Source organism: Gymnogyps californianus, chromosome 11 (genome assembly GCF_018139145.2).
Source record: "Gymnogyps californianus isolate 813 chromosome 11, ASM1813914v2, whole genome shotgun sequence".
NCBI lineage: Eukaryota > Metazoa > Chordata > Aves > Accipitriformes > Cathartidae > Gymnogyps > Gymnogyps californianus.
In genome coordinates, this window is record NC_059481.1 from 5,243,086 (window position 1) to 5,255,419 (window position 12,334).

The 12,334-nt window shown below is 39.8% G+C and overlaps 1 protein-coding gene across 1 annotated transcript in view; it reads left to right on the forward strand.

Moving 5' to 3' along the window:
* The first annotated feature begins 405 nt into the window (after window positions 1-405).
* The window catches only part of VPS13C (vacuolar protein sorting 13 homolog C), a 102,248-nt gene continuing 90,319 nt past the window's right edge, over window positions 406-12,334 (forward strand). Inside the window, exons 1-6 of the mRNA XM_050903681.1 lie at window positions 406-505; window positions 2,338-2,381; window positions 6,392-6,434; window positions 7,214-7,309; window positions 8,085-8,186; window positions 10,670-10,732. Coding sequence (XP_050759638.1) covers window positions 406-505; window positions 2,338-2,381; window positions 6,392-6,434; window positions 7,214-7,309; window positions 8,085-8,186; window positions 10,670-10,732 — 448 coding nt within the window. The remainder of the gene's footprint in view (window positions 506-2,337; window positions 2,382-6,391; window positions 6,435-7,213; window positions 7,310-8,084; window positions 8,187-10,669; window positions 10,733-12,334) is intronic.

Sequence of the window (12,334 nt, forward strand, 5' to 3'; positions counted from 1 at the left end):
TCGCCACCGCCCCGCGGCCGTTTGCCACCGCGGCCCTGAGGCGCCACCGCCTCTCCCAGCCCCCGGCCCCCCGACCCCGGCCCTTGGCCTCGGGAAGCGCGCCCACGGGTCTGCCCACGCCCGGGGACTGCCGCGCAGCCGCTCCGCGCCCTTCCCGCGCCCTTCCCGCGCCCGGCGCGGCACGGGCCCCCCGCCCCCTCCGCGGGCCCAGCGCGAGGAGCCGCGCAGCCCTGCGCCCCCCCGCCAGCCCGTCAGGCGCTGGGCCGCGCCCCGCCCCCGCCCCGTCACCTGACTGCCGGGGACGCGCCCGGCGCTGGTTTACGGCGCGCACCGCTGCCCCTTCCTCTCCTCTCCCCTCCCGTGTCGGTGGGCCACGGCTGGCGTGCCGTGGGGCCCGCCTCCGCCATGGTGCTGGAGTCGGTGGTGGCGGACCTGCTGAACCGCTTCCTGGGCGACTATGTGGAGAACCTGAACAAGTCTCAGCTCAAGCTGGGCATATGGGGGGGTAAGGAGCCGCTTCCCTCTCCCGCCCCGTGTCCGCGGTGCTGCGGGGCCGCCGCTGTCACCGGGGGCGGGCGCTTCCTCGCGCCGCGGTGGGGAGCGGGTCTCGTTGGCTGGGGTCCCCCGCGAGGGGGTGGCGGGCTGTGGGACCGCCGTCCCCTCTGAGGGGCGGTCGGTCTGTGGGTTTGCGGTCCCCTCTGAGGAGAGGGCGAGCTGCGGAGCCGCGGCTCTCCGTGAGGGACGATCGGTCAGTTTGTGGCCGCGGACCTTAGCCCCCCCCCCCCCTCCCCTTTCCCACCGTGAGGGGCGGTCGTCTGTAGGCCGCGGCCCCTCGTGAGGGGCGGTCGGTCAGTCTGTGGCCGCGGACCCGCCCCCCTCCCCGCCGTGACGGACCGTCGGTCTTTCTGTGTCCGTGGTCTCTGGTCCCCTCTCCCTCCCTCCCTTCCTCCTCGTGAGGGGCGGTCGGTCGGTCGGTCAATCGGGTCGGTCTGTGGGGCTGCGCCTCCCAGGGGTGGCGGCGGCGCCCTCCCGCCGCGGCTTGCTCTCCCCAGCGGCGGCCGGAGGCTCCGGCTGTTGCGCCGCCGTGAGGCGAGGGTCTGCCTGTGAGGGGAGCTGGGGCGAGATCCCCGCGCAGTTACAGGGCACCAGGCTGTGAGGGGAGAAAGAGCGAAGTTAGGGTCTTCCTCCACACGAGGCGGGGGCCTGGGCGCGGGTACCTGAGTAGCTTCCCAGCTGTGGCAGTTGCTCCGAGGGGCTGAGGTGAGGTGTGGGTGCACGTCGCTGGCCTCGGAGTGCTCTGAGGCAGGAAACCGTCGACAAGACAAAAAACCCCATTTTTTTTCTTTTCTCTCTTGAGGGTATACTGGGTGGAAGCACGAGTGTGCTGTCGGGTCTGTCTGCGGCGCGGTGGAGCGTGGGGTGGCTCATGCATGGTGGCCCCAGGAGGAGGGGAGGCCTTGGTTGCAGTGCAGCTGATGGGGTGCTTGGGGAGCTATGTCTTTCGCCTGCTAATTTCTTGGTGTAAATAATGTGTATTAAACAGATGTGATAGTGCAGTAATGTGGAGTAGCTATTCTCAGTGAATATATCAGACATTTCAGTTTGCTACCCTGCAGGCGTGCAAAAAAACAGTTGAAGTACTGTCTAGGGAAGGCTGGCTATTTTACATGCCTTCCATACATAAGGGACGAGACTTTTCTCGCCATCTTATTTTTGCTCTTGCCATGGTAGTAAGTATTTTAACATTTATAAATTATTAATACCTATATTAAAAATGGAATATAGCTCTAAGGAATCTGGCATTAAAGCACTAAGAGGTATATTATATGTGCTTTCCTCAGGTATAATTCTGTGTGCCAGCGTTCCCTTTGGAAATCCTATTATGTTGCCTATGTCAGGAAAAGTTAATGTGTTTGTGAAAATAGGCATGCTTTTTTGTGGCTCTATGATTCATGATTTTTCTGTTATGTAAAATCATCAAAAACATGATACAATTTTCCTAGTCTACCCTACCTTGATAGAACTGTAATTATCATTTGCAACAAAGTGAGTAATAAGAAAGATTTCCTATTATTGTAGGTGTATTTAATAGAGTAGAAACATGCAGACGTCTAAGTTGGTGATATTTCTGTAATCTCTTCCACCATGAAATTTGTCTGAATAATCAGTGTTTAATGACTCTTATAAAGTAGACATTTATTGTGCTATTCTGTAACTGGAGTAAGGTTTTCAGATTTTACCCATGTGTACTTGAGAGGGTTGTAGTTGTGTTCCTTGTTCCAACTTACATAATAGTTGAAGTCGCTTGTTCTGTACTTCTCTTTTTCTTCTATGTAGGTAATGTGGCACTTGACAATTTACAGATCAAGGAGAATGCATTAGTAAGTATTCTAATAATTTTAAAGTTGTTTTTATGGGTCTAAAGACTTAGTCATAGGATGAAATATTTCTTACTGTAGTCTTATGTTACACAGTATGCATTCTTTACTGGTTATTGGAAGTAAGTCCTTGGTTAACTGCTTCTAATTTTGCTCATGTTACTGGAACAGAGAAGGAGAAGAAGCTATGGTTGAAAAGGTAAGTGTGCTCCTTCAGAAGAGAAGAATAACTTCTGAGAAGTTAGCAATAGGGTTTTGAAGTAAGTTTCCCAGTGTTTTATGCATACATGCGTATACAACCTGTCCTAGTATTTGAGGCTTGAAATGATAAAACCTTAAATATGATATTAGTGTGTTTCTGTTACCATTTTGGTCATCCAGTACAACTTGAAGGATTTAATTTCTGCTGTGACTGATACTGTGTAGTCATACTTCTGTTAAGTCATAGGATTTTGTCCTCACTTGTATGGCCACGCAGTAGATGTTTTTATGTTTCTGAATGATTTTCTAGATCTAATGGGTCTGCATAGGCCTATGTATTCTTTTTTCTTTTCAGCTTTGGTTCAATAAATGGATTTTCAAGGCCTGGCTCCTGCAAATTGATTGATTTAATTGAAGTCTTCTGAAAGACAGTGGTTCCTTTCTCAGTTGTTGGTGTGGGGATGAAGGGAGACAAAGCTCATCCTTCTACATCAGCTGATGGGATTGAAGCTTATGTTTATGACTTTCTATGTAAATTGATGCTTATTAAAACTGGCAGGCATTAAGATGTATACTCTCTGAAAGTAAATATGGCTATTCAAATACTGCATTCTGTTCCTTTCAAAATAGGAGTGACGGAGTGAAGGAAAAACAAGAAATAACTTGCATTAGGTACCCATATTCTTGTCTGAAGAAAAACTTGGCTGATTTTTGTGTTCTTTAATTGAACGAATGAGCACCTGTACTACTGAGAGATTCTCACTGCAATCTTTAGTATGCTTCAGACTTCACTAAAGAACTGTTTCTCTTCTGTGATTGAAAACATGTTGGATCTTTGTACGACCTAATCATTGGTTTCTCTTCATTGTTCTGAAGTTTCATATTTTACCTGCCCATTTCATCCATTCCTGATAACTTTGTTGTACTTTAAAACTCTCGATACAAATATCTTTGTAATCTGGTAGTTAAAAAAGAAAGGAAGAAAGTGTTATCTACTTTGTACACGTCTTTCCTTCTTATGATGACAGCAAAGTTGGTTACGATTCTAGCAGTTCTGACTTACAAAAATGCATAGTCATGTATGTGACTGACCAGAGCTGAGAGCAAGCTAAGACAAATTCAAGAACTGAAAACAAGGGATGTTTCTGACTGCTTTACAATTGCAATATATTAGATTTCTATGCAGAAGTAATTAAAGAAGGTCGATATTGAACACCATTTTTAAAGAAGTAGCTTACACCTTCTTGAAAAAGAAGAGATTAAAGGAATGCAATGTGGTCCAACTTCTTCTTTTCTAGTTTGCCGGTCTGCTGCTGTCTGGATTGTTTTTGTTTTCCTCTTAAGGTTTTCCACCAGAAAATAACCAGCTTTTAATTTCTGTATATAGATACAGTACTTTTCAAATGTAAGAAAAGAAAGTCCTTAGGAAAAGGGAGATGAGCAAATAGTTACTTTTAATGTTACACTTGCTGAGTCCATTTTTTTCCTTAGTTATAGTAAAAGAGCATTTCATTAAAATGGAGATTTGTCAGACCTCAGTCAAAAGTTAGGCTTCAGCTCATGCAAAGTCAACTTAAGAAGATTAGTGTAAGATTTCTGAAATAAAACCATACGAAATTATGTCACAAATGAATTCTTAGGCACCTTGAAAATGTAACCATTTTTTTCCCAAAATACGTTAGAGAGAGTTTGCTGACAAAGTGCTGAAGTGTCATTCTGTGAAATATGTACTTTTATCTTTTGAGGCTGTTGTTTTGTTTTGTACGACTTCAGCTATAAAAATACAGGAGCATCATGGGACAGTTGCTATTAATGTTCCTTTTTTACTTTGTTAAAAACTTGAAGTGATAGTAATGAATTCTTTCTGATGGATTTCTTCATCTTTATCCTATTTTTCAATCGTGAAAAACGACTTATGACAAACTATGACCTAAGCTCTTTAGCAACTTGTTACATGTTTCTCAGCTTATATTATTAGTCATTACTATCAAAAAGCTTGAACTCTGAGCTTCTTTACTTGTGAATTTGTATCCAGTTAGTCACAGCTCTTAAAATCTTCAAAGCTAATAATTGCCTGTTTCTTCTCAGTTATAGTCTTGAAGTATTTTCAGTGGATCATCTTTTTCTGTGTTAACGTCAAACTCCAATGCTCTCACATTTTTTAATTTATGTTAATCTGTTGTCTTTACTCAACAACTTTAAACCATCTTTAATTTCTAGCCTTTCCTTCATTCCCCTCCCCCCCCGCCCCCCGAATTTAATCTTCTGAAAACTAATTTTTCAGGGTCAAACTTGTGGTCCTGTCATTTCAGCAGGCCAAACTGAGCTGGCCCCCCTTAGAATTCAGCTGTGGGTCATAAATGCAGTATTAAATGGGGTGGATTTGGTTGCTGGTATCTGCTTCTACATGACTGCTCCTGGCTCTATCAACAGCAGAGATCTTTGCTCTCACAATTTGTTTCAACCTCTTCTTATGTCTGTTCTTACTACTAAAAATGAAGTTTGGAGATCAAACTATTTTAAGTGAATCTATTTGCTCTTTCTCTCCTGATATATTTCAATGAAAAATAAAAACTGAGAAGAAAGCTTCCAGTTAAGTTTATTGACCAGATTTTTAACATGCAGCAGCCTGCAGGAAGAAATATTTGGGAGGTGCTGAAGAGCAGTTGTCACCAGGAAGAATTTAAAGCGTAAGGAAAAGTTTCTAGGACTATGCAGTTATAACCAGAAAAGGGTTAAAATATTCCATAGCTCTTGCTTTTCAATTGTTTCTTCGAGGTGCTAAAAAAGAACAAGCCATGGAAATATTGTCACAAGTTTAGTCACTTAATTAAAGCTGGTTGATGTTAGGCTCCTAATTGCAGCTCAGAATGCTTTTTAAAAACTCTGGAAATCTGGCAGAGAACTTAATTTGGATATTAATCTTCTTTTTTGGAGCAGCCCTGTTAAATGTTTTTAAGCTGTTGGAAAAGTGGTGGTCAAGATTGTTTTCTAGTACATGGGAAGAGAGAAGTGGTTAATATCCATCTCATTTGGGAAAATGGGTTTGCTTTTTATGATCTTTGAGACTGACTTCTTTTCAGGTCTTTGAATTGTGGTGAACTTATTTGAAAAGAATACTGAAGTGGAAGACAGTTCTGGAATCTTGATGTTTTAACTTGTTTTTTAGTCTTTTATTTATTTATTTTCCCCTACTTCCTCTTTACTTTGTCCCTCTTTTTGTGTACTTGATATTCCTGTGGTCATATTCCTCTTTTTTCTGTACACTATATAGGAGACATGCTTCATGAGGTTTCAGTTGATGGTAATAATTGTTCACTTGTCACATGTTCCTCATCTTTATGAGCCTATCTTGTTCTTGATGTTTGGCAGGCATTTTGCAAAGAACTCCTCAGTATTGTTAGTAAGACTTCTTATATGTTTGTAAATACTAAGTGCAATTATCAAAAAGAAAAGACCTATGTGGCAAATTAATAAAAATGTAAAATTAAATTCTTGTATATAGAGAAAACTTTACTTTTTAGTAACCTTTGGAGCGAGGCATTATCATACTTGTAGGAAAGAATTGCCAGAAATGTGTAAATGCTTTGTTTTAAGACTTTCTACAAGCTTAACCGTATTTATGGATTCCTGAGTTCACGTGAATATTGCTGAACAATTAAATCTCTGTCATATGGAGAATTGTTTCTGTTCTGGAACTTCAGTTCTGGGAAAATAGTTTTAACAGAAGTAAACATAATAATTTTGCTGTATAAACCAGCTTATCTTTAAAGTACATGGATCTGTTTAATACTTTTTTTTTTTCTTTACAGAGTGAACTGGATGTACCTTTTAGAATAAAAGTTGGTCAGATAGGTAAGTTTTTGTTTCAATGTGGGTATTGAAATGGAAATTTCAGGCCTTAAGGTCAGTCCTGCCTCTGAATTTCTTTTATCAAGCTTTCTTAAGTGATCTCTCTAATTGTACTCGCTGTTGAAACTAGCATAGAAGTCTAATGTGACTGCCCTGGATAAATCATAAAATGTTATCTGGCAAACCCTGTTTGTGTAACTTTACAGGCTGGTATGAAAAACATGTCTGAGAGGTTCTTCCCACATACGTGGATGATCAAAGGAGCTGTTTAGTATAGGCAGAATGTGTGTGGCTTTTTAAAGACAGATTAGGAATATGAAGAATTTAAGTAAGATTCCTGAAACTGGCAAATGTGCCAAGGGTTTAGGAACTCTTAGATATATGGTTTTTTAAAAATTCCTTTCCCTGGTGGTCAGCATTGCTTTTTCACATGAAACATTTGTTGGAGATAAATGCATGTTGTATTTCTTCTTCTACTTCCCTGGGAAAATCACGTTCATCCCAGAGAATTGAACTCCAGTCATGATCTCAGGTTTTGATGTGAAGTCTTCTGACTCAAACTGCATCTTCTTGTTTAAATCTATGGCTTATATTTTCTCTGCATGCATTTTATCACTTCAAGGGCTTCATAAAATGTTTAGGCCCATACGGTTTCTCCTTACCTTCTAAGGTGTTTAGGACATCAAGATACAGGGCTAATGCTCTTTGATACCTGAGGTGTTGTTTGGACTAAGCACAGCATAGAATTTTTGTTTTGATGTAACTGTATCTGCTTTGTTTAGATAAACTTACTCTGAAGATTCCTTGGAAGAATCTCTATGGCGAGGCAGTTGTTGCAACTCTAGAAGGCTTGTATCTTCTAATAGTTCCTGGAGCAAGTACGTAAACTCTTCAACAACACAGTTAAATAATGGAAGAGAAAAATATCTAAGGGTACCATGTGAATGAGTATATAATAGCAAGTAGTTCATGTAAGCTGCCATTTTTACATTCTGTTCCCTCAGGGAAATTTCTAGACAAATGCTGGCAAGTTAGTGGAAGAACGGTGGGAGAAAACAGCACTTGTTGCTTTTATGGAAATCCTTGGTTGTATCCGTTCCAAGTTCAATTCAGCAGCCAAGTTTCCTCTGAAGTGTGCTTATCGTGAATCCACTTTTCTGGCATGGTTTAGATCTTTTGGCTGTTGCATGATATAGTTCATCTGCTTCTAACTGACAACAATTGGAAGTAGTAATTCCATTAGAACTGTTTTTAGGGAGAGGAAAGAGGATCAGAGAACTTGATTAGTTTTCTCTGAAATCAGAACCTCTGGTATATTAAGAAAACTTAGAAGTTTCTGGAGCATCAAATATATGTGCAGTAGAACTTACAAACCTGCATTATATTGCACAGACCACACTTAAGGGTCTGAATTTCCATGGAAGGGTTCTCCTATGAAGTAATGCTTAAACATTGATATGATCCTCTTGTGTCTTACTGTGTAAAAATAACAATTTCAGAGGCTGGATGCAGCTTTCAGCAATTAAACGTAGAATAGCCTTTATCTCAAACACGGTGTTTTGCAACATGATGTTGAATATGGTGTGCATTGCTTGATTAGGCATTCATATAATTTGAAATTTAGGGTTAAAGCTGTCCCAACTTGGCTTACAGGCATTAAATATGATGCAGAGAAGGAAGAAAAATACTTGCAGGATAATAAACAAAAGGAACTGGCAAGAATTGAGGAAGCCTTGCAGAAAGCGGCAGAAAAAGGTACTGAGTTAATATGAATCTCCATTGGAATTTGAGGACTTAGACTGTGCTATGAAAGAAAAGTCCTGTTTTGTGATTGACTTAATAAATTTTTTTTTTCAAGTGTATAGCTAATCTTACTACAGTGCTTTGAAAAGCCCTTTTCCTTTAAAGCTTGAAAGAAATGGTAATTGTTTTGTTTACCATTCATTTATCCAGTAAGCTTCCATTGGAAATGGGAATTTAATAATCTGGTATGTCTTTTTTTTTTTTTTTTTTTCTTTTTTTCTTAAAGCTCTAGGGGAACAGGACCAAAGATAGAAACTGCATTGCATGAAGCTAATGTTGTTATCTTGCTTTAGAGCTTCAGTAATAGATGTTTAATGATGTGTTTTTAGAGGTGCATGTGACAGGTTGTTCTTTGCTTAAAGGAAACTTTAAGGAGAGTGGTAAGGTTTGTAAATTTTTACTTCAGTAATAATGCTTTCATTTCAGTTTCTGCTGTCCTTTTATGATGTACTGTGTTTTGACTGGTTTGAGAAATGAGACTCTCTTGAGCAGGAAATAATTCATGACAAGAAAACAATTGAGCGTGAACATAGTTTATTTAAACTTTTGATCTGGGTCATTAAAAAATTTTAAATTTTCAATTATAGATTAAAATAACTGATCATTTCAGTCCAGTTAACCTGATCTGTGGGTTTTGGTTTTTTTGTTGGTTTTTTTGTCATAACAAATATCTTTAACAAAATTATGGTATAAATTAGGCTTGTTTGGACAGAAACCAAGCTCAGAACCAATGACAGGTAACTACATATGGTAGAGGAAAAAGTTATTACTGAAGTTTTTGTCTGAAGTGAGACCTGTTTGTTGGGCGGTATAATGGTTCTTAAGATGCATCTCTAGGATACCTGTAATGCTGCAAGTCATTTGCCTTGGAAAAGTTACTGAAAATGAAATGATGCTTAGAACATTTGGAAAAAGGTAGTTTGATTGTAATCTCTTTGCTTATTTAATTTTCCAGTTAACAGGACTCTCTACTGCCTTGTTCCTGCTTTGCTAGTTTGAGATGTACATTTGCAGTTGCCTTGAAACAGCAATCTGGCAATCCGTTTACAGTGAAGAAAGAAGCCTTGTTTTATTTCATGTCTTTAATGTGCCAGAAACTGTATGAGAGCTAAGATAACTTCAGTGAATGAATTTTGCAGCCATTACTTCATACTGCGGCAAAGGAATGTTCATAGAAGTTTAACCTTGCTTATGCAGGACTTGGATACTGTAAAGCAGCAGTGTTTCAGCCAGTATTCTTTGCATCAGTAGCAATGCGATGAAGGGATAATATAACAAGAAGAATTTAACCTAATGAGCACTGCTTGAGGAATTCCAATTCTGCAACTTCGTATAATTAAGAGCGAGTCTGTGCACTTGCGACAGTGGTCCTTTTTTTTTTGTTTTGTTTTTCTGAAAGAAACTTACTACATCCAGCGTTTGAAAGGCTTTTGGGGAAAAAAAAATCATATAAAAATGATACCTCAATAGCTCAACTCCTTATATAAAGAACTAGAATTAGATTTAGTCACGTTTTGCAGTTTTAAACTTTCAGCTTTGTGAAGGAAAAGCTAGAGGAACATTAAAATTGGATTATTTTAAAGTGTAGTTATCCTCTCAGTCATACTGCAGTATGATCCTTATAGGTCCTTTCCAACTTGACATATTCTAGGATTCTATGGTCATATCTCAGTGGTATCTGTTTGTGTTTCTGGTGTTGTACTAGAATATTGTACTCGGGAGACTTGTGTAGTTCTTGCGTAAGCAGATCCCTTGCTTTTGCTGGATACAGAAGTGTTAGGGCCCTAGTTGCTCTACTGCACCATAAACTTCTAAGAAATTCAGCTCTTTCTATAGGCTTTTAAGAGCACACGATAGCTGGTGAAAACCTAGGAAATGTATTGAATAGAAAGTTATCAGGGTCTATGAATTCTCAGCTGTACTTGCTTTTCTGGTTAGTACTCAACTTACCTTAATGTGTTTAGAATCTTGATTCAGTACTTGCATTTATTTAAGAGTCTCTTAGCATAAACAGTCCTGGTGATATTTTCTTTAGATATGCTATTCAAATATTGAGCAAAATGGTCATGTCACTGTGTGGTTAGTGTAGTGTGATGGGGAAGTGACAACAAGCTTTGCTGACACAAGCTGACAAAACATTATTTTCTGTTTTCTAATTTTCTATTAAAATCTGTCAGTATCAAAATGCATATATGGAGACCAAAGCTTGCAGCTCTTGTCTTTTGCTGAGTATAAGTAAAATGAAAATTGCGTATTTTGCCTATCTAGATAATCTTTGAAACTAGATATTCTGAAGTGACTCTGGCTCTCAGATACCGTAATAGAAATACTAAGGTGTCATACGAGTTTTATAAACCTAACATGAAAACAGGAGCTGATTTCCTTCTTTTAAACAAAATACATTTTTTTGGTTATTTGCTGCCATGTGGACCAAGGCACTCATTCACGAGATTCCTTGTATGGGTTGGAGAGTCTGATTTACAAGGACACCAAACCGGGTGGGTATGCATGGTTAGTTGCATTTTGCATATGCATGATGGGTATGCAGCTTACATGTTTTTAAAAACACCCCCCTCGCAAAGCAGCCAAATGTAGAAATGAGAAAACAATACTTGTTTGGTAAGCATGCACGTATTGGTGGTTCTTGAAATAAGATTTTAATGACTGTGGATTCAAGTGGAAACTTGCAATGGCTAGTCCTGTCTTAATTAGTGGCTATTAAAGAAGACTAAGAGACCATTTAGGAAGGTTTCCATCAGCCATGTCAAGCTCAAGAATGTTATAAAATGCTGACAACATTCTACTGTAGTTTTAAAACACTATCTTTCGGTGTTTTGAGAGTAGAGGGTGATTACCCTTACTTAAAGGGTCTGGGCTTAAGAGATTGGAAGTTCAAGCTGTCTTGAAACCATGGACAGGCAAAATGAACTGTAGCAGATTGAAGGCATTTAGCATGCTTTTTCCTGGTTCTGTTTATTTGGATTGCTCTGAAGTTAGGCAAGGAAACGGTTTCCGTTGAAATTCAGAGGAACTGTTACTATGTTGTACCTGCTGTATTTTTATCTTCTTGAACCAGATTTTCAGACATTTATTCTTAGCCAACATTACTTAGTGGGCTTTTATCTGAGCACAGGTTTAGAGTGAGCTTAAAGCCATACATTTAGTTTCTCCATAGTAATGAATGTGGGTAATCAAGAGGAAAATCACGTTGCCTTAGTTTTGTCATACATGGGAGTGAAAGCCTGAGAACTACAAATTCTACAGTAAGTGAAGGAAGCTGTCTTTTTAAAACATCATTTATAGACGATTACTTGTACTGTTAAAAGGAACTATCCAAAAGAAAATGTTGTTTCTATTTGGCATAGTTTTTCCTTTTTGTTAGTTGTAGGGTGATCACCTTACCTGCAAGACAGGTTGAAATCTTGGCAGGCACTTTCTCCTCCTTTGTTTGAACAGGCATGCAAATTACATAAAAAGAAAGTTGTTCCCCAGAGTTAAATACCCTGTTGCACTTGCTTCCTTCTTACTTTAGTGGGATACACCCTTCTCATGCTACAACCTCTTAAAGTTAAGCACAGGCAGCCCTATTGCCAAGTTCTTTTCCCCTATAGGCTAGAAAGGGGAAAGAAACAATGCAGCTCACCAAACTGGTTTCCTTTAGAAATGTGGAAAAATGTGAGCATTAATTTAATTCATGAAATGGTTGTGATTGTGTGGGTCATAATTTGTGTGTAAATAATAGCATTTAATTTCATATAAAGCTTTTAAAGAGTCATCATTTTTGTAGCCTTTTTTGCAGTTACTGATATCATTCTTTCAGATCGCTTTCATACCATACTGTTAATTAGCATGAGAATCATATTGAAAAATGCTTTTTGGATTTCCACATACATCTCAGATGTCTTAACTTGGAAGTTATGCCATTGTATGTTAGAGGCCTCTTCTGGATTTAAACTTCCACTTGTTTTTTCCCCACATGTGTATATTAGTAACTGTTCAGTTACGACAATTATGTCTTTGCCTGAGGTTGTTAAATAAAAAGCAAATGCTTGGATTACAGAAAAACTTATTCATCAGGGTTTCTAATAAGCAGTCATGGC